The sequence below is a fragment of the Mauremys mutica genome, chromosome 3 (genome assembly GCF_020497125.1).
Source record: "Mauremys mutica isolate MM-2020 ecotype Southern chromosome 3, ASM2049712v1, whole genome shotgun sequence".
In the NCBI taxonomy this organism is placed as follows: domain Eukaryota; kingdom Metazoa; phylum Chordata; order Testudines; family Geoemydidae; genus Mauremys; species Mauremys mutica.
The window spans coordinates 9,975,106-9,997,819 of NC_059074.1; the positions used below are offsets into that span (position 1 = coordinate 9,975,106).

A 22,714-nucleotide genomic window follows, 5' to 3' on the forward strand; every position below is an offset into this window, starting at 1 on the left:
GGTGTGTGTGAGATGCTCACACCCCAGCCGCGGGCAGAGCCGTGTGTGGGTGTGGGTGAGATACTCACACCCCAGCCGCGGGCAGCGCCGGGTGTGGGTGTTTGCTGGGGTGAGATACTCACACCCCAGCCGCGGGCAGCGCCGGGGAGGGGTGTGAGCCGCGGGCAGCGCCCGGGAGCCGCACACTCTCAGCGCTCCCCCAGGCTTTTATGGGAGCCGGGCTCTGCGGCGCCTCTTGCGCAAGCCAGGCCGCCGTCGGCAGGAGGCGGGTCTCTCGCCCTCCCGCCGCACGCGCCCCCGCCCCGGACCAACGGCTAGCGCGCGCCGGCCGACTCCGACTCTCGCGGGGGCGATGACCGCGGCGCCACGCCGCCTCCTCCGTCCCCTGCTCGGCTCGCCGCTCGCGATGGGAGACTCGAGCTCCAGGCTGCCCCGCAGAGAGGAGGCCCTGCCCGGCCGGAGCCAGAGCATCCGGGTCTCAGGTAGGGCGGGTCCCGTCCCCGGGCTGAGCCCACCCGACACCGCCTGGATGACGATTTCTGTTGGGGGGCGGGGGAGGTGTGACTCGAGGAGGAACATGCGCTGCGCGCACTCACCCGCCTACTCGTCGTCAGCGCAGGCGCACTGTGCTCCCTCTCCCCTGAATTGGGAAGGCATAAGCGCATGCGCATTGACCTCCCTTTACTGCGAACGCTCTCCTTGCCTTCTTTCGTCGGCGGCTGGAGCGCATGCGCTTGAACCGCTTTCCAGCCCCCCTCCCTTTTTGTGCGGTGTGAGGGGGCGGCCGCGCTCCCTAGCGCATGCGCAGTTGGAGACCCTGTCCCAGCCTCGCCTCAGCGAAGTGGGGGGGGGAAAGGCGCCGCGAGGGCAGGCGTCGAAGGCCTCCTCGCTTGGCACATAGGCGGCTTGGTGGTCTCCCTTGGCCGAGGCACGTGGGGTTGTTCCACCTCAGGATGCCCTTTGGATGCAGGGAGCCTGCCCGTCTCCCCACCCCCTCGATACAGATGCACCCAGTGGGGCCGCACAGGCTAGGGCGAGGGGACGCACTGCCCTAGACAGAGGCCACCCCGGGCTGCGCTCGTGCCAGTCATGGCCAGATTGGTGCGGAGGGGCGGGAGAGGGGGCTCGTGCTAGATAAGTGCGGGCAAAAGTGTGCAAAACTTTGTGTGAGTGTGTGGGCGGCTGATTAGACACACGGAGCCAAATCCAAATCCGTCCCTTGTGTGACCCTAACAAAGCGCATGGGGATGAATTTGGGGTCAGTGACATGCTGGAGCAACGCTAGGGCGTAGATGCCTGCAATGGGAAATGGAAAAGTGGAGATTTTTCCCACTTGGTGAGCTGAGGCATCTGATTTTTTGCTAATGGCTACTTGTCTTCTTGTGCTGTAGTCCCAGCCCATCCATTTTCCGTTTGTCAGATTTGTCCACCCTCTCTCACAAACCTAAGAGCAGATATTTGTCTGATACTTGTCTGCACAGTGCCTAGCATGATGTGGGGGGCTGTCTTTTCCTTTATTGGGGTTCCTGTGCACTATTGTCACAGAAATAATGCATCATAATTGGCTGTCTGTTGGACTGCCACCATTTTGCCACAAAAGCAAACACGTAATTTCTCTCTATCATTTTGGAATTTTTTTTAAATTAGAAAAAGTAATCTTTTTCTCTGCTCCTGGCTGTGCTAGAGATCCCTGTATAATTATGACTGAGACATAGAACTCTTCTAGCTTGTTTCTTACGCGGTTTTTCCAGGCCCCAGAAAACGGGGATAAATAATATTTACCTGCGCCATTTTACTGTTCTAAATCCTTCATGTTCATGGAGTGCTTTGATAACTTTGGAAAAAAACAAACATTTTCAATAACTGAAAATATTTTTTTACTTTAAAAATTAATTCACAACGAGGGTGTTTCCTTCCTTGCCTTTGTAGGCAAATCAAGTCTGTCCAGCAGAAAAGTTAACAGTCTTGGATTAAGCAGTATTGTTTGCTGCATGTCATACTTTTTGGGTAACTGAAAACCTTATTATATTTACTCTCATTATTATTTCATCTAGAGGCCACAAGGTAGGATCATGATCCCACTGTGCTAAGCATTGTACAAGTGAGTAATAAAAGCATCTGCCCTAGATTTCTCACTGTGAAAATATGACAAGATGGAATGGGGAGGTGGCTGAAACAGACAAATGGGAGGGTGGGAAATTGGGTAGCAGTAAAACAAACATGTTTTTGTATAATAAGCAGTAGTTTCAGCCACTGTCAGATGGCAGTTTGGTATGTATGACAGCAGCGATAAGTCTTAAGGAAGGAGTTGCAGCAGGATTAAATAGCTATATGGATTTTGATGGGGAACAGTGTGGAAGAAAGCATGGATGTGCTTGTGGGAGAAACGTACTAATGGGTTGTAATGATCGGCATCTTTGGCAGAGTGAAGGAAGGGGTTGATGGCATGGTAAAATGATAGATTTGATTAGAGGGAGGCTAACTCATGAAGTGTCTTAAAAGTGAAGACAAGAAGCTTCTGTTTGAGTTCATGGCAAAAAGGGAGCCAATGGAAGGAGGCAAAGATGGGGCTGATGTGGTTGGAGCAATGCACCATGGAGATGATCCATGAACTAGAGGGAGGAAAGGTTGCAGCAATCAAAGCCAAAGCCCACAATGATAATGACCTTGACAAAATATACACTGGGTCAAATTTTGCCCCAATTTATATTCTGTAATCCCACAGGTAGAAGAATTTGGGCACTTGTGCAAAATTTATGCTCTTCATACAGGATAAAATAATCTAACCATCCACTCTAAGCTTTTGTATTCCATGCATAAACTTGGTACCTGCAGGGTGGATAAAAATTAATTAAAAAAAAAGTTGATTTTTAAATTTAAATTGGATTTTGTTGATTTAAATAAGATTTTTTAAATTTTATTTCAATTGTAATATGTTTTTCTTTTTAAAAATAAATCTGCTTTAAAATGAAATGTGAATCTAATACAAAATATGATAAGGCCTAAATTTATAATCTTGTGCAATATTTAAATAAAAAATAAATATGCTGACTCCATGAGCCGCTATCAAAAAATCTGAGTTAAAGGCTTCTTTTCTATAAAAAGAAAGATATTTCCCCCCCTGATTCTAACTTTTAAGGTCAAGCTTTATAAGTATGGCACAATAGGTCATATACTGTGTTAAGGGCTTGATCCTGTGGGAGACCCAGGGGCTTGCTTCTGGGTGCAAGAGCCTAACAAAGTCATCACAGGTGTGGGGACCCAGCCTCTGACTTTAGGGGACACCACCATGGATCTCATCAGGATTATCCACTGAGCCCATCTGGGTGGTCTCATACTCCTACTTCATAGCTTCTCCTTACCTGAGTTCTGATTGGCTCATTTTTCAAATTATGACTGACTCCCCGCACTATACAAACTTACTTTCCAGGGCCCAGTAACTACCAGCCCTTGCTTCTGGATGGTTCTGGAAACTATAAGTAAATGGCCGTGCTCTGTTTCCTTGCATGTGTACACAGAGCTACAAACAAAAAGAAATCCATTAGTTTCTCATTTATGGATTACTTAGGAACTTCAAATGTTTGTATTCAAATTTAATTGATATGTTTGTGGAAGTATTTATCAACTATATTTTTATTGTTACTGCTGGACTTCTGAAATGATTTTTTATTCAGTATAATCAAACATCATAGGTGAAAATTTCTGTTTAACAGTAAAGTTTTATTAAGCATTTATGAATATTAACATTTTAATAATCTGTTTGGTATGTTGCTATAGACATGAGTTTAAGCAAATTCCAGCAGAACTCCATAGATTAAAAGATTGCTTGGTTCATTTATGCAACAAATTCTCCTTTTCATATTGTTTGGAACAAACATATCATTGACAAGTTCAATAATTATGACCAGGCTATGTTCCACCTGGCAGAGTAGACATTGCTGTAAGGGTGCTGGATACAGTTTATGAAAAGGAAATTGTACAGTGTGCAAGAAGCATTGACGGGAAAGTTTATTAATCTGAGTCTTGATGGATGGAGCAATGTACACAATGATCTAGTAACGTGCTTTTCTGACAACAGAAGATGGGGTTGTCTATCTTACAGAAACAATTGATACACCTGGGAATATCCATATACAGTAGAATATTTAAAAGAAGCAGTAGTAAAAATATAACAAACTGAACAAAAATTCACATGCATAGCTTTGCCACAGACAGTGCTGCAAATGTAGCAAAGATGAGAAGAAATCTAGAAGAAGAGAATGAAGGGAACCTGATGTAGTGCTCATTTGATGATTCTTTTAGGCAGAGACATAAGTACAACTCCAAGAATAAAGGAAAATGTTGTTGAAATTGCAAAATACTTCCATAACAACCACTTTGCTTCAGCTTCACTGAAAAGAGCAGGTCCAACACTAGTTCTCCCCTAAGATGTATGGTGGAATTCAGGGGTTGATTCTTTTGAGCTATTTTATTATGAACTGTCCTATTCTGATGACAGTTTGTGAAGATCATTGTGCTAAAGAGAAATGTAGAAAATATGCTGAATATACTGAAACCTATTTCTATAGTTTAGATAAACTGCAGTGAGATTGCTGCTGTATTGCTGATGCTGTTGAAATTTGGAAAAAACTTCAAGATATTACAGGAAAAAAATACCAACAAAGTTAAATCGCAGGCACTAAAGAAGTGGATGGATCAAGCACTTACTCCGCCTCATTTTTTTGCCAATATTCTCAACCCAGAGTATCATGGTGGATGCCTAACTGCTGAAGAAGTCCCATGACATGGGCATCTAATAATTCCCATCAACCATGCCAACCATAATAAATTTCAGGGCAGGAGGTGAACCGTCTAAGCAATATGTGTTTGCTGATGAGGTTTTAAAGAAAGTCATGCCACTGAACTGGTGGAATTCACTAGCTAAGCACCTGGAACCACAGTTTGTTGAAGTGCTAAACCAGCTTTTGAGAGCAGTAGCCTCTTCTGCAGGCACAGAATGAATGAATTAGTCCAAATGAAGAAAATATTCTAAGTTGAGAAATAGATAGGAAGTTGAAAATGCAGGAAAACTTGTCTTTCTCTTCCAGTTTATGTATAAAAATGAGGGAGGGGATGAGATCTACTAGTTTTAGAAGTTTGAAGGACAGCCTGAGTAATTTAGGAGACTGTCTCATTTTCAAGAGACTTAGGCAAATAGGAACTTAAGCTCCAGTCACTTTCTCTTAGGAATATTTGAAAGACTGACCTGAAATAATCAGCTTAATTCACTGTCTACACTTAATCCCTTTGTTTAATAAATCGTTTAGTTGTGCATGTGAACATGAAAGGTTGTTTTTTTTAATAAAAATACATTTTATGTGGTTATTTTGTGTGTTAATTAAATTCCAGTTGCTTTACTAACACAGCTTGACACAAATATATACAAAAAGTTAATAAATAAGCAATATATCATTCACCCATTTTCTAATATACAAAAATGTACACTTAATAAGAAGCTGAATGTAACTGCTTAAATAAATGTATATAGTTATAGTGCATCCTTCTAGGTAGCAAAAAGATTTACCATATCTAGTGTAAAGGCTCTATTTGGTTGTAAATCAACATGCTTAATGGATATATCAACCAAGGAGAATGCACCTTTCTTTTGAAAATAACTGAAATACCAATGGAAAAGTTGATTAAAATCAATGGTTTAAATCAAGGCTTTCCATTTGGTGATCTAAATCAATCCACTCTGGGTACCTGTGTGCTTAATAACAGCATTGACCTACAAGGAACTGTAAAAGTTAAAACAAGGTAAATACCATTAGAAATTAGGTGCAAATTAAGTTTTAAAATTTAGTATAAAGTTTACTTAGGCCAGATTTCTGTGCATGGAGGTATCTGAGTATAAAATATGACTGGCACTTTAAAATGCCTTGTTTTCCATATTTTAAGGATCAGAGGGGTAGCCGTGTTAGTCTGGTTCTGTAGAAGCAGCAAAGAATCCTGTGGCACCTTATAGACTAACAGATGTTTTTGCAGCATGAGCTTTCGTGGGTGAATACCCACTTCTTCGGATGCAAGTCATTTTAAGGCAATCTGTTAAGTAGTTGATTTTTCATTGAAAGTTGCATGTCACCAGGTTCTGCTGCAAGCTGAGTTGTGTTGGTTTTTTGATGAATAAATTCTGTACATTTTGACAGCAGAGAGATTTGCATCACAGAAACAATCATGACACTCGGCTTTATATGATATAGGAAGCAGGGGCACTACTTCATTGCCAGTAGAGCAAGACATTAACGTCAACTTCATTTATCCCTTCCTTTGCACATGTGCTCAGTGGAAAAGTCCTGGGAGGAGCTGCTGGAGAGAAAGAAAGGAGGGGGCTTCCCATTGTGGTGCCAAACATGATGAACCCCAATTTTGGGAAACTTCCGATATGTATATTTTTTGTTTTGTCTATGGTAACTTGCTCTGATCTGTTCCTGCTGAAAAATCCTACTGATTTCTGTGGTTTTACTTTTGCTGAGCCATCTAACTAGCTTATGGACATATTTGGCTATCTCACTAGAGAGGCCAAGAATTAAATGGACACGAAGACTAAATTGTCCTTGCTTCAGAGACTGTTCATTCTCTACATTTTACTGGATGAAAAGTTTAGGATTGAGATATATTAACTTGATGGTTTTGGGGAATCTTGCAGTGACACTTGTCTGAATCTGTTCCATGAATATACAGGATTCCAGTCTCTATAGTTTTCAGGCTAGTATCTTTCATGTGCCGCAAATCCATCTTTTAGTAAAGGCAACCACCTTAGTATTTTCCTAACAGAGAGGATGGATGGTGGTGCAGTTGTGATTCTATTTGCTATTGAACTATACAGTAGTAATTTAAAAATATTTGAAAACTTTTCCCTCACTGTCAACATTATCTTCCAGCAACTGATTTTCGCAGTTTGAATCTTAGAGAAGAATGGTGATCCATTGGTTAAGGCACTGGACTAGGACTTGAGTGATCTGGGTTTGATTCCTGCTTTTCTTCAGATTGCTTGTGTGACTTTGGGGAAAATCACTTAATTTCTCTTTATAAATCCTCCCACCTGTAAAATGGCGATAAATAATACTTTTTCTCCCATCCTTTGGTTGCTGTGTCCATTTAAATAGTAAGCTCTTTGGGACAGGGATCGTCTTTTACTATTTCCTGGTCAACACACAAAATTGCACTAGTTTAACTAAATCTGTTTAATATCGTGCCATTAGTTAAACTGGTGCATCTTCTTTGTGTAGTCAAGCCTTGTGTATGAGACCTGGTACAAGAGGACTCCAATCTCTAGGCAGTCGCTAGCCAATACTATAATACAAATTAATAACAACAATAAAAATACCCAGGTATGCACACATTGGGTAAAATTCATCCCTAGTATAACTCCATAGTTCCAGATTCTCTTAGTTACAGCGATGTGAATCTGGGGTAATTCCATTGAAGCCAGTGAACATACTCTTGATTTATGATGGCATATTTGAACAGAGAATCCAGCCCTTTGGAACTACGCCGGGGATGAACTGTGTTCATTGATCAGAGGGGTAGCCGTGTTAGTCTGGTTCTGTAGAAGCAGCAAAGAATCCTGTGGCACCTTATAGACTAACAGACGTTTTGCAGCATGAGCTTTCGTGGGTGAATACCCACTTCTTCGGATGCAAGTCTTCGGAAATTTCCTGGGGCAGGCTTATATATACCTGCCCCAGGAAATTTCCACCACTTGCATCCGAAGAAGTGGGTATTCACCCATGAAAGCTCATGCTGCAAAACGTCTGTTAGTCTATAAGGTGCCACAGGATTCTTTGCTGCTTCTACAGAACCAGACTAACACGGCTACCCCTCTGATACTTGTGTTCATTGAAAGGAAAATAGACCCCATTGTGAGCAGAAGTGTGTAGTAACAAAGTATAATTTTTCAGTTACGGTTCTGATCAGCAACACATTTTGACACTGTTTTCAAATATTTGAAATACAATGTTTAAAGGGACACAACCAACTTAAAAATTACAAATTTGTCCAGAAATATTTACTTATTGTTACAAGTAACATATAAGATTAGTAAAAATCAGTAGTTCTCAACCAGGGGTACATGTACCCCTGGGGTACGCAGAGGTCTTCCGTGGGGAACATCAACAGGCTACATAAAAACCACTAGCAAAGTCAGTTCAAATTAAAATTTCATAAAGACAATGACTTGTTTATACTGCTCTATATACTATACACTGAAATGTAAGAGCAATATTTATATTCCAATCAATGTATTTTATAATTATCTGGTAAAAATGAGAAAGTCAGCAATTTTTCACTAATAGTGTGCTGTGACACTTTTTTGTATTTTTATGTCTGATTTTGTAAGCAAGTATTTTTTAAGTGAGGTGAAACTTGGGGGTACGCAAGACAAATCAGACTCCTGAAAGGGGTACAGTAGTTTGGAAAGGTTGAGAACCACTGGTATAAATTAGAGACAATGTTTTTCATCCCCCTCATACTTTTGTTTACTTTGTGGATTTGACATCTGGGCAGTTTTGCTGCTGCTATATAGTCATTAATTGTTTAGTTTTCTGTTGTTTCTAGGGGTCTTTCTTGAAGCAACAGTGGGGACAAAAGCATTTAAAAAATCAGGAAAATGTGATTTCCAGACCACAGAAATTGGGAGGGAGACTTATGGATAGGCATAGTACCTGACTTTACTTTTAACTCTTTTTAAATTAACCAGATTTAAAGTTGGCTGTCCCTTTATTGCTGTTGCAGCAAGTGTTACATGAATTTACTGTATCACATGAATTCTTACTGAATTCTAATTATGCTTACAATTAATTTCTCAATCTGATTTGCTAAACTCAAGAGGCAATGAAATGTAATTGTTTTGTTGGTGGGTTTTTTTTTTTTTTTATAGAAAGGCTTCAGTTCCTGTGGGTATAAGCTTGGACAGAACTACGGGGAAATTTCCCACGAGGCCCCAAGATTTGGAGGCTCTCCAAGAACTCTGCTAAGAAATAGCAGATTATAAACAAAGATCTCACAGATTTGTGGATTGAATTCCTGGTTTGCAGGTCCCTGAGCATCCAGCCCTGGAGAAGTAGTGGGAATTTGGCTTGGGACTGAGGCTGGACATGGTTACTCTCTTTTGCCTCTTCTGCTAGAATTTTGCGCATGTGTTTCAACAGAAGTTCCACTGATGTCATTAGTACAGATAGTTGAACTTTTGGGGCAAATTTATTCCATTTTAGTCCAGAAGGAAAAGATACTAATTTCCTTAGATCTGGTTCATTTCATATGGAATTTTTAAAGAAACGATGTTCTTTTAGGAATATTATTCCTCCGATAGCTGGCTAATTTCTATGATACATGTTGATGAAAGTCATTTGAACCTTCATAGCTTGTGAACATGCTGTAAGGTAAACTAATGGCACAAAAGTAGAACTAAATCTTTTAAGATGTAGTGGCATTTGTTTTGTGCTCTTACCCATTTGTTATAACATTTTTTCCTCTCCTGTTAATCTTTCTTTTACCGTCTCAAAATATGTAGCTTGTTGATTGCTTGAGTTTGAATAACTTCTTTTTTTGTTGGCAGCTGTAAAAGGTGGTCAGTAGTATTTTATTCACTTTAATGCTAATATTTAAAGATTGGCAATTTTTGCATTATCTCTTCAACCCCTTCATGTGAAAGAGACTTTTTGTACTTTGTAGATGGTATCATCAGAAAGCAAGAGAGAGATGCTACAAGTAAGCCTGCAGCTGAAAATGCAGAAAGCCCAAATCTCCTACTTTTCAGTTGCCTTTTCCAGTTGCCAACAAAAAGATTAGTTCAGACTCAACCAATCAACAAGCTAATATTGTACATGTTTTGAGATGGCAAAAGAAAGGTAAATGGGAGAGGGAAATCTGTTATAACAAGTGGGTAAAAACCAAAACAAATTCCACTACATTTTAAAAGGTTAGTTCTACTTTTGTGCCATTGATTTACCTTATACCATGCTTAGAAAGTATGAAGGTTCAAATGATTTTTAACAACACGTATCACTAGAAATTAACCAGATATCAGAGGAATGATATTCCTAAAAGGCATAATTTTCCTAATATCATTTTATTTAACAAAGCCGTCCTCATTTCCTTAGACCTAGGTCATTTCATGTCTTTTCCTTCTGCATTAATAGTTTGCCCCAAAAGGTTGCCTATCTGTTTTGAAGTATAAAGGCCAGAACTCTGCTCAGTGCATCTGAGCAGAGAGGAAAATAAAGATGAGTGTATCTCAGTCCTCAGGGCTGCTTTAATTTACACTGGCTTATAATGGCATAGGAGCCATTACACTTGCAGGGAACACTGGAGCTCAGCGAACTCTGACAATGCCCTTAAATCTCCATACTCTCACTCTTTGTAGGAAAGTATTGGTGTTGAGCTGGATATGCTGGCTTTATGACATTTGGAAATTCCTACATGTCAGGGGAATCTCCAGCTGCCCATTTAAGGCAGCTTTATTGTTTTGGGTCTTCAAAGGGGCTGTAGTATAGAGCAGGATCTGGCCCATCATTCTTATCTAGTACGTAAAGATTTATACCATTTTGCTAGTTTGGGGAATACGTCAACATAATTTGTTATATTATATAAAAAAGTGAGATTTTTTTAATGGAACTGCTGAATTAAATATGAATAAATATAATGTTTTTTCATAACATCAGTAAAATGTGTTAACATAATTCTGAGAATGTGCTAAATTATATAAAAAGTAAGATTTTATAATGGAACTGTTGAATGAAGTCTGTGAATATATCTGATGGTCTTTTGTAATGTGAGCAATGAAAAGGAAAAGACAAATGTTTGATATTTTTTCCTAAGATTGTTAAAAAAAAAAATCCCGTTGACTATGTGAAAAGTAGGAAAAAATGAACACACTGATTCAGTATCACCATATTGTAACTTTGCAACCTGTAATGACCCAAATGTAGGTTCCAGTGTGAAATTAGGCTTCAGAACAGGCACAGAAGAGAAACAGTAATGGAGGAAGTTTAAGATTTAGTAGGATTAATTTCTTTAACATTTTCTATAGCTTCAGTTTCTTGATTCACTATTTTCATGTAAATAAATGAACTGACATCCCATTTTTATAAGGGATTGTACTAAATATAGGTAAAGAAGGGATATCTCCACAGGAGGGACAATTCAGAGGTATGACGAATACCAAGTTCATAGACTCTTTATATTGTATTTCTCAAGTTTCAATTTTCCTTTCCAGTTCATTAAAAGAGGGACTTGCATATCTCTTCACTTTAAGGAATGACCCTCATTTATTGCATTTTTGATCCATTGATTTCTATAAGTTCATCACATTTACATTATAGTTTGACCAACCATGCTGACATCCAGACCAGAAAGGATGTAAAGTGACATTACATTTTGCTATGGCACCTTATTTTTAGAAATTGTTTAGTATTTGAAAGACGTGACTTCTGAAATTCTTGAATGGTTGCAATGTCTCTTCAAATTATGCATGAAATATTTTCTTTTGAAAATAATGGTGGCAGTAGAAATATGCATGTCATGGATCCTCTTCCTTTTACATTTTTATGGGTGTCTTTGTTTGCTTTTGGCAATTGTATCTAAACATTAAATAACTCTTATCATGCCAAAAATGTAACTCTGAAGAATTATTAAAAATTGGACTGACATTGGCAAAAGGAATGACTCTTTAGCCAACTCTTACCTTTCCATTTTAGGAGATGTTGCAGAAGTTATGAAAATCTAATTTTGTGTGAATTTTGCATTTGACGTCTGCAAAAGAGACAAAACCGGGAACAAACAGTCATTGGTAGATCAATAACTTACAGAGTATCTGTTTGCAGAACTGCATAACCAGCTGTCAAATGCAGCTCCCAAGGTAACACTGCATTGCTGAAAAACTTTCACTTCCTTGTCACCTCTAAATACAGCATACCACAAAGAGCTACATCATTCATTAGTAAGTCCTTGACAAGACCAAACCAAACAAAAATAAATGTAAAAAACCAAACAAACAAAAAAACCCACCCACCCCTCATTCCAGTCTCTGGAGTTTCATGTAGACTACTTAGCATTCTTCTCACACTCAAATGTGTGCACTGGCATGAAGCAACCCTGCACAAAGCCATACCCCCTCAGGACTGCGGCAGGCCTGATAACTGAGGTAGCTCTCCACAGGGTTTCTCCCTGGCAACAGAATGCAGGTTGCTGGGAAACAGCATTACTTAAGGAGTAGAAACTTTACCCAATTGGCAGCCTCTTGAATGCAAATAAGGCTTGAAGGAGATTCAGACCGCAGAAACCCTAACTTTATAAAATAAAAAAGAATTCAAAAGGATCTTTATTCAGAGGATTATTTATATATGTTGCTCTGAAGATTTATTCCAAATTGTGGATTAAAGGGGGATAATTTCTAGTGAAAGATAAGCAAGATTAAATAGCTGCTTGCGACAGTGGTTTTGGAAAGATGTGTATCTAACACGTAAGGGCCAAAAACTTGCATTGATAACCATAACCTGTCAGGATGAGAAGTAAACCCAGGAATTACATTTACACAGGATTTTTTATTTCAAAGGATAATATTTCATATTACTATATAATAGACCTGGGATGAATAGGGTCCATTTTACTGATGGTTTTAACTCCATTTTGCCTTCAAAGAAATTATAGGGATGAATTTGACCCTACATTTATTTAGGTAAATCTGTGAGTGTAACAAACTCTCAGAAAGCAAAAAAATATAGTGGAGAAGCTGAGTGTCTCCACTTGCTGTAACTTAAGCCGTGTTGTGCCTAACTACTAACTACAGGACATATGGAGCCCAATTATACTTTCAGTTATACCCATGTAGCTCAATTGATGTTACTGGCATTGTACAAGGGTAGATTAGGTGAGAATCTGGACCATGGTATATAAATCACACACTCTTTGGCAACTCCTTCAGTGGAATGCCTTAAATATAATAGGGTCTGATTCTCCACTGCGTCAGTTTATAGCACCAGAGCTATTCCACTGACTTCACTAGAGTCATATGTGCATACAACTGTTGTAATGTAGTTGAGGCTCAGGCCTAACAATGTATACAAGTTAATATGATGGGCTATTACAAATACACAAGTACTGGTAAGTGCTGATATAGTAAAGGAAAACTACATTATAGGTTAAATTGTGTCCTAGTTAGCATGGCAGCACAGGGGTCCTTATGCCTCCAGATAACAGCATAGGAGAGAAAGTAGGCTCCATGAAAGTAGGTAGGTGGGGATGGGGAGTGGGCATAGCCTTGGTCTGACCTCACCCCCCCCCCAATGTACTGGGCAACATACATGGTGGTAGGTATAGACCTCATACAGGTCTATACCTGACTAGACTGAGTCACAAATTGTGACTGAATTCAGGCTATGTCTACACTTAAGCCGCTACAGCGGCACATCTTCAGCTGTGCTGCTGTAGCACTTCAGTGTAAACACTCACTACAGTGAAGGAGGCGTTCTCCTATCACTGTAGTTAATTCACCTCTCCAGGAGTTCGTAGCTAGGTTGATGGAAGAATTCTTCCATTGACCCAGCACTGTCTGCACTGGGGTTAGGTTGGCATATATACGGCTATTAGAGGGGTAGATTTTTCACACACATGAGAGATGTAGCTATGCCAATGTATGTTTTCAGTGTAGACCAGCCCTCACTCTTCTTTGGTTACTCCTGGGACAGAGCAACAACATGCTGCCTCTTATTTAGGGCAGATCAGTATCTCACAATTTAATACTATGCTTTGCATTCAGTGTCAGGGCTTGAAAAGTTTGTGTGGCATCTTCTAGCTGAAAGACCAACCTGTCAAGGTCAAAAGTTGCTGTTTCTCCACCCCCTTCCCCTAACAAGACTACATTCCCTGCAATTTAAGGCCCAGATCCAGCAAGGTATTTAAGCACGTGCCTAACTTTTAGTCCATGAGTAGTCCCTTTAAAAAAATCAATGCTGAATCAGGGCCAAAAGAAATGAAGCAGTTATGTATCATTTGTGTTTAACTGTAGTGTTGCCAATCAACTGTTGTTATTTTATTTATATTGTGGAATTGCTCAGAATGTACTTGGCGCTATCCAAGCACAGAGGCAGACACAGATTTTGTTCTGAAGAGCATCAGTGTTTTTAATGTATTTAAAAAAAATTAACTTACTGCTAGGAATGGTCAAATAGCAGGAAAAATATAAATATATTTTTTCATTGATTTTTCTCTGGTGTTAGCTGAAAAACATATTCAGCAATACTATCTGAGCAGCTAATTGAATACCACCATAAATGTGTTGAATAGATTATTAAATGAATACTGGGGAAATTCATCAAATCATACATTCCTCAAATACTATTTGACCAACCTACAACTCTTTTACTTTTGTCATATTTCTTCCTTACTGCTTTTACTGAGCTTTTCTTTCTTTCCTGTAATACACATGATGTAACTTTTCCTAAGCTGTCTTCAGAGGTGTGTTCCCTCTTTTCTTTCTCTGTCTCTCATATCTTCTCTTTCTTTCCTTCTCCCTACATTGTGTTTGCTACTGTCTCTCCTATATTTTTTCTCTCTCCTTTTCCCCCTCACTTCTTCCCCAGAAATTTTTATTTTGTATTTTGTTTCCTAACTTATCCCATTAATATCTCTTGCTTTCTCTCTTTAAGAAGCAATATCAGGGTTTCTGTAAACTGTGCAGAACCATTTTTAGATATATGATGGAAGTTCTGGTTACGGTTCCCAAGTTAAGGTTGAGCTGAGTTTTGTGCTTAAAGCAGGAATTCAACCACTTTATTATCTTTGGGTTTAATGTTCATATATGAAAAGTGTAATAAAAAATTCACAGATAAAAGCTATATTAAATTGGAGTTAAGGTTATGTACATAGAAGCAGCTTAAGAGTAACAACATTGCAGTTATGTTGTAATTACCCCATAACAAGCATTGCAAACCCATAAGATTTAGAGTTAGGTTAAACTTCAAGAAATTCAAACAGGCTAAGTTATGGCAATGCACAGTTAAGGACCCAAACATTAGCTCTGTGCTGTAGTGACAACAGGAGCAAAGTAAATAAATAATAAAAATAAAAGTGATGTCCTTAAAAATCAATTTAATCAATCTGGGACTACAAACACTTATGCACTAATAATAGTTCTTTGGTCACTGTATGGTGTTATGGCAGAGCAGAGTTAAGGTTCTTTGAGTGCATTAACTGTGCATTTTCATATCTTATCCTGTTCAGATTCCTGTGCCATTTAATCTTAACTCTGAATTTCCTGAATTTGTAATACTTGTTTGGGGGTTAATTACAACATCTCTTGTCATAATTGTAACATTAAGTTACAGATATGTACTCAGCTTTAACGCCAGTTTCATGTAGTTTTGTCTAGGAATGTATTGTATCTTGGAAAAACCTGTTTGGCTTGATGTGGTATGTGATGGGGTACACAAACCCCACCCTTGGCCCAAAAGGGTTAAAAAGTAATATTGGGCCCAGGTAGGCCTGCCCTATAGATTTGCTGAGCATGTTTCAGCTAGAGGAGTGTGTTAAATGGCACTCAGAAGCCCAGGCAATGGGTGGTGGACAGGCTGCTGGAGAAAAGAATCCTTTGGCAGGAAGCCAGACAGAAAGTGCAGCCTGAGAGGGGACCACAGAGTGGCTAAGGCCCCCAGGGAGTGTATTCTCTAACCACCACTCACTTTGAGAACTAGCAGGTCTTGAAGGAGCACATAGGTAGGAAGTAGTCCAGGACAGTGGACTTAGACTCTCTGCAGGAAGGACCCTGCCAGTGTTATTTCCCATAGGGCCCTGGAACCCGGTGGAGAGAGAGGGCCTAGGTCCCCTTACCATGTGCTACTTAAACAGGGGGGAGGCCCAAACACTCACATCCTGGGATCAGGAACTAGGCACTGCTACCGCTTCCTCCCTGACAAAGTGATAAGGGATTGGCCGTCAGGTGCACTAACCACTAGGCTACCCGAACCTCCAAGCCCCCATCACAAGATATATGTTGAACAATGGTAAAGTGTGAATATTAAAGTTTTTCTGCAGCATATAAGAAAGTATTATTATCTTGATCTGTTATTTTATTTATGTATAGAATTACAGTGCTATGATAAGTTTGCACCTCTTAACCCCTTTTTGATTTTTTTCAAACCTTTATTAGTATATAGGAACTGGTGTTTAAATCTGCACTTCAAATGAAATCCTAAACATAAATAATTCCTTGTTTAAAATGCGGTATAAAACAAGGGACTGTATAATAATGTTTATTCCAATTATCCAGTTTCTGATTTATTAGTTGCAATTCACCCCTTGCATAAGCATTGGCCCATAGTTTTAAATTTGAGGTCTTATTTTCCAGTTGAGCAGTGCAGGCAAGGTAGTATGAAATAATGTACCTTTATAGTCTTTCATTGAATATTGAAAAAGAAAAATATTATTCTGTAATACAAGCACATTTGTGCCCCATCGAATAGTTACACAAATATGCCCTGCATATTCTCGAAGATCACCTAGAGAATATGTGCACCCAAGTGGCTGATTTCCCAGCTTGTGCACACCAAGTAATCACAGGGCAAGACCGAGTCCTACATGTGTTTAATATTTGCATTAGGAATTGCATTTTACAAACATGTAGTAAACAACATTCATCTGTGAATAAAATGGCTGTGTGTCACAGAGGAAAATATCTTAAAAGGATCTGCGGTTATCTGCAGTTTCCCAAAGGTTGTGTTTCCATTTAAAAAATAAATAAATAAATATGTGTGTTTCATGTTCTGTAATCAATGGATGATTTTCTGATATGGCTTAACAAACTACACTAAGAGCTTTTTTAAGGTTATCAGAAGCAAAATAACTGCACCAGAGATAACATTATAATACGTATAGTCTACGGGGGTTGTTGGGTTTGCTTTTTTCATTTATAGTCTCTTGTGGGTGCCCCCTCCTATCTAGTTCACAGTTGTAGAAACTCACATCTGTTACAGTTATCAGTGCTGACCTGATGTGTGGGGCTGTGAATGGAACTGCAGCCTGTTCTGAAACAGACTTCACTCAAATAATTTTTAAAATAAATTAAGCTGCTGATAAATACTTTTAATTTTATACATGCTCTCTGTAATAGTGGTCAGGGTGATGAACAAGTAGTTAATATGCAATGCAATTAAATAAAAACCGAAAGACTAACATTTAAAATCTAAATAGTGTTAACAATTGGCTTTCTACACAGTCTATCACTTTATAGTCAGCAAATGTAAGGAACATAGGGTGGGTATAATATAGTTACACACATTCCGTTCAGTGAGTCAGCAGTTTTTTATATATTTTTTTTACTGGTTGCCAGAACTAGTGTTTGGCCCTCAGTGCTTTCTTTGATGGGAACCTTTAGCGTTTATGACTTTATAAATGTCAAGGCTATTCTCAATTTTAATTTTAAATGAAAATATGTTGTGTTGAATAATAAACTTAAAAGCTATAATAACACTGATTTAGCTTTGAGAAATATGTCTAAAAAACCAAACAGGAAGATGTAAAACAGTCACTAGGATTGAAAGTACAGTATAGTACTTTCTTCTTATAAGTCATATATTATTCATAATACCCCCTTCTGTAGTTAACTGAAGGCTAGTTTTTGACCCCATGAAACCAATAGCTTTAAGTCTCTCAGTTTTGGCGGGGGCAGGATCTCAGATATCTGTGTGAGGCAGTTGATGGCACTATGGGTGCCACAAGCTCTTTCCTGTCAAGTGACTAGCTGCCTACAACTAAGCCGGCTTTTCTGCTGGCTCCTGAATAAGTGGGGACTTGAAGGAAAAGAAATCCCCTTTGAAACAATGACCTTTATCCATTAGCAAGATTTCCATCTTTCCAGAATTGAAAATTCGGCATGTTTGGCTCATGCAGTCATCAGTGTCATCCGAACAGGTCTCCAGAGTGGAGATTGAGTTATTGAGATCCGAAGAGGAAGAGGTGTATAGTTCTTTCATCAGCATGATAATGATACTTTATACTGTATTCAGAAATGATCTTGACAAGTGGTTTTATATATATTGAACAAAATGGGATATAGGAGAGAAGCTTGGGAGAAGTTGCATTTCAAATTTCTCAATGTTGACACTCAATTCTCCATCCTCATCCAGTTTGAATGCTGCATTTACATATTCTAGAAGGAAATGGAGGGATTTTTCAGACACATCAGTAGTCTCTGATGCAGCAAGCCATAGTCAATAGTCTTGAAAATTTACTAGAGATTATAGAGGTCTAGTGTGACCAAAATGGCTAATTAAACCGCTGGAGATTACTCATGATCCATTCTAACATGGTTTGACTCCCAGAAGTAAGCTAGAATTCTCAGGGGGAAACTCCCAGGATATCATAGGTGTTAAGGAATTGCTGAAGATGAAAGGCTATCACTTTCTAAATTACTGTCCACAATAAGGGAAGGCTCAAGACAGAGAAGAAATTGGCAAGTAATCCAACATCAGAATATGGTTTCTTATGTAAAACATATTAACAAGTCTTAAGCGCAAAGTCAGTGACTTACTTTATATCTGATTTTTCTTGTAGACCTTATTTTCAGAATTCACCTGACATAGTTCTTTTCTTCATTCTCCCAAGGACTTTGTCTCTCCTCCATTTTCCCTGTAATTCCTCTGGAGCCCATTGATGCTACTTCTTCAGGTGACCAGAAGGATCACTGAATACAGACAATTCCCTTCCTCACAGGCTAAATATGCTGCTTCTGAAAGAATTCATCCTCTCCTGTTATAGGATGAAGGATACTATGCTTGGGACCTGAATTTAGATCCCATGCATGATAGTGTATCTGGCTGCTTTTAGATTAGAGATTTGGTTTTGAGTTATAAGAGCATTTAAAATAAATTGAAATCCCACGGCTTCTATTATTTTTGCCCTTTTCTAACTTATATCTTTCCAAACTGATTTGAAACAAATTTGGCAATATTAAAAGCAGTTCACTCATGGATTTAGATTTTGTTTTAGCATAGAATGCCAGTGTATGGTTTTTATGACCAAGTTGTAACCCTTTAAAAGATGGAGCTTTCATGTAAGAGCTGACAGACTTGTGTAGTGCTGCCTATAGCGCTTCTGTAGTATCGTAGCTGATGTGCACTGAAACAGTGTAAAGAGAATAAAAGTCTGATTTTTATGGTAATGCTTTAAAAAAAATCAGTTGTTCTCTGTGGCTATTTTGTAACTTGAAAAGGCATCACAGTGCATCTAGGCAATACTTCTTCAGCTGGTTTTTGACTACTCTGTGGATTAGTGCATATCTTATGTCTTCTATAGTCCTTTCTATGTGGTTTATTTGGCCTCTGCTGTCAGTATTTTTCATGGATTGCTTTATCACAAGGTGCTGAAGGCAGTTCTCTCCTATTACAGTAGAACTCCCCATTCCACTCACCAAGTGTAATTCACTCTTGTGTTGAGTGCCCTGGCCTATGCAATTCTTAAGTCCTACTTAAATGGTTAACATGGTGCTAAAGTGAAACATACATGGTGGGCTTTGTATAGGCCCATCCATTTAGTAGAATTTCAATCATTGTAGAGTCTACCTTACAACAGTGGGAGATAGAAGAACCAAGTCTTTGCTTTCTGTGGTTCTGAAGGACGCTAGTGCAGCTCTCTCATCACCTTTTGCCAGCCCCTTTAATATCTATGCACAATAAGGTGCATTAAGGATAGCAATCTATGAGCATTAACTATATGTTATCTATCTATCTATCTATCTAAGTGGCATTGGGTGCTAATATAGTAAAATAAGGCAGCTGTAGTACAGTTTATTCAGTAGAGTGCAAATCTAAAATGTACAAAATGGGAAAACCTGAATAAAAATTTGTTCTTTATAGACTGCTAGCTGAATGCAAATGAGGGATTGAGCTATTAAGCTGTGCAGAACCATTTAAAAATATTCAATGTGTAGAAACCTAATTGTTTGATTAGCAGTTCATAGTCTGATGTGGGGTGCAAGTTGAAGCATTTGTCGTTTGAATTTTAAAACAAAGCTCTTGTTCAGCATATAACAAAGAACGTGTTCTTCTTCCACACATGTGAAATGACATAGTATGATCCTAGTTTGGGCAAAGTCTGTATCTTAGATTCTTTTTGTTTTTTTCCATGCTATCTTTTCTCATCATCACTGAAGAAATTTGAGACTTTCATTCCACTTCACTATTAGTGGAGTTTGACTGTAATCCAAGTTAACTATAAATAGGTTCCACTGTGCCTAGCCAATGATACCTCAAGTGGTATACATATGTTTCCCAAAGTGTACGATATAATAACGTTTCTCTGAATAACAGTCATGAAAGTCTGTGAATTTTAGTTACTAATACACTGTTCTTTTCAGGTAGCTATATTTTGCCCTCAAGAACTGGTAGGAAAGTGAAAGATATCTAAGAGCACAACTATGTTTAAACTTTAGTGCAAGGACTTTGAGGTGTAATGGATTTTCAGAAAAGGTTCTAATAAGAACTGGGCAAGCAGATAGGGAAAACCTCTGAACATGTCCAAGCAAGCTCTGTTTGAGTCAGCCAAGCAAAACCTGACTGTCATGAAAGTCAAGTGTAGCACACGTGGCATCATGATGTCAAGATGTTTATGTTGTAACATCACATTATGGTGTCAAATCAGAAGAGCACAAGTTTTTGAAGCATATCCTCATGATGGATAGTATAGGAAAGGACCAACTACTTTCCCCTGTAGCAGACCCTCTCTTGCTATTTGTCTGCCATTAAGGGATAGAGAACTCCACTTGACCGACGTCCAAACATGCTGACTTTAAAGCCTTGAGCTGTGACAGTTCAGATTTGCATTCAGCAGACTTAGCAGCTTTTATCTGAGCTGGACTTTCATTGAAACTTCCCACTTCTAGTGCTAATCCTTTCCAACAGTATTACATGACTAGTTCAGCCTCCTCAAAAAATGACTAGATGACATCTAGGTGCACAAATGAAATCTTAAAACAAGAAAGTTGTATAGACAAATATTATTGGAAAAGCCATAACTGAAAATAAAGCACTTATTTTTATAAATTACAACTGAGATGCCCATAATTACACATATATTTTAGCCTCATTCACTTATTTAAGCATTTTTGCAGCATCATTGTGACATTTGGGTGCCTAACAATAAATTAAAACAAGACAAATATGGGATCCATGAGTCTCCCTTTATCCTCCCCAATACGAATGCCTCAGTAACTATCACTGACTTTTTCCGGCACTTAAGGGACCTATATCCAGTAATAAAAGAAATCACTAAAATTAATGGTTCAAAAAACAAGCTACCAAACAAGCTTTGGGAAGCTCTTAGAGGCAGTAGGTTCCATAGGTGGGTGCTCTTTATTATGAATGCTAAGAACTGACAACAGGACTGTAATAGGTGAGAGGCTGCTAAACTTAACCTCAAGATGACAAAACATGTCAAGATAGTAAAATAATTTCTTAAGAATAAAGAGAATGTTCCTGTCTGAGCAATAGTCCTGTAATCAAACATCCAAAATGAAGTGATTCATTATTTTCATGGATTTGTATTATGTAAGAACTTTTCAAGGCAGACAAAAAGAAAGATGAGTAACATGGCAGAGGGAAAATAGAGGGGAAAGGTATTTAGAAAAGCTGGACATGCACAAGTCCGTGGGGCCGGATGCAGTGCATTGAGGGTGATGAGGGAGTTGGCTGATGTGACTGCAGAGCCATTATACATTATCTTTGAAAACTTGTGGTGATCAGAGGAGGTCCTGGACGATTGGAAAAAGGCAAATATAGTGCCCATCTTTAAAAAAGGGAAGAAGGAGAATCCAGGGAACTACAGACCAGTCAGCCTCACCTTAGTCCCTGGAAAAATCATGGAGCAGGTCCTCAAGGAATCCATTTTGAAGCATTTGGAGGAGAGGAAGGTGATCAGGAACAGTCAACATGGATTCACCAAGCACAAGTCATGCCTGGCCAACCTGATTGCCTTCTATGATGAGATAACTGGCTCTGTGGATATGGGGAAAGCGGTGGACGTGATATATCTTGACTTTAGCAAAGCTTTTGATATGGTCTCCACAGTATTCTTGCCAGCAAGTAAAAAAAAGTATGGATTGGATGAATGGACTATAAGGTGGATAGAAAGCTGGCTAGATCGTCAGGCTCAATGGGTAGTGATGAACAGCTCAATGTCTAGTTGGCAGCCAGTATCAAGCGGAGTGTCCCAGGGGTCTGTCCTGGAGCTAGTTTTGTTCAACCTCTTCATTAATGATCTGGATTGCACCTCAGCAAGTTCGTGAATGACACTAAACTGCGGGGGAGAGGTAGATACACTGGAGGGTCGGGATATGGTCCAGAGTGACCTAGACAAATTAGAGGATTGGGCCAAAAGAAATCTGATGAGGTTTAACAAGGACAAGTGCAGAGTCTTACACTTAGGATGGAAAAATCCCATGCACTGCTATGGCTGGGGACCGACTGGCTAAGTGGCAGTTCTGCAGAAAAGGACCTGGGGATTACAGTGGATGAGAAGCTGGATATGAGTCAATCATGTGCCCATGTTGCCAAGAAGGCTAACGGCATATTGGGCTGCATTAGTAGGAGCATTGCCAGCAGATCGAGGGGAAGTGATTATTCTCCTATATTCGGCACTGGTGTGGCCACATCTGAAGTACTGTATCCAATTTTGGGCCCCCCACTAC

At 39.2% G+C, this 22,714-nt stretch overlaps 1 protein-coding gene across 1 annotated transcript in view; it reads left to right on the plus strand.

Annotated features, from left to right (window-relative positions):
- The first annotated feature begins 258 nt into the window (after window positions 1-258).
- MSRA (methionine sulfoxide reductase A) overlaps window positions 259-22,714 on the plus strand; it is a 436,252-nt gene continuing 413,796 nt past the window's right edge. The window contains exon 1 of the mRNA XM_045010740.1: window positions 259-482. Coding sequence (XP_044866675.1) covers window positions 353-482 — 130 coding nt within the window. The 5' untranslated portion in view covers window positions 259-352. The remainder of the gene's footprint in view (window positions 483-22,714) is intronic.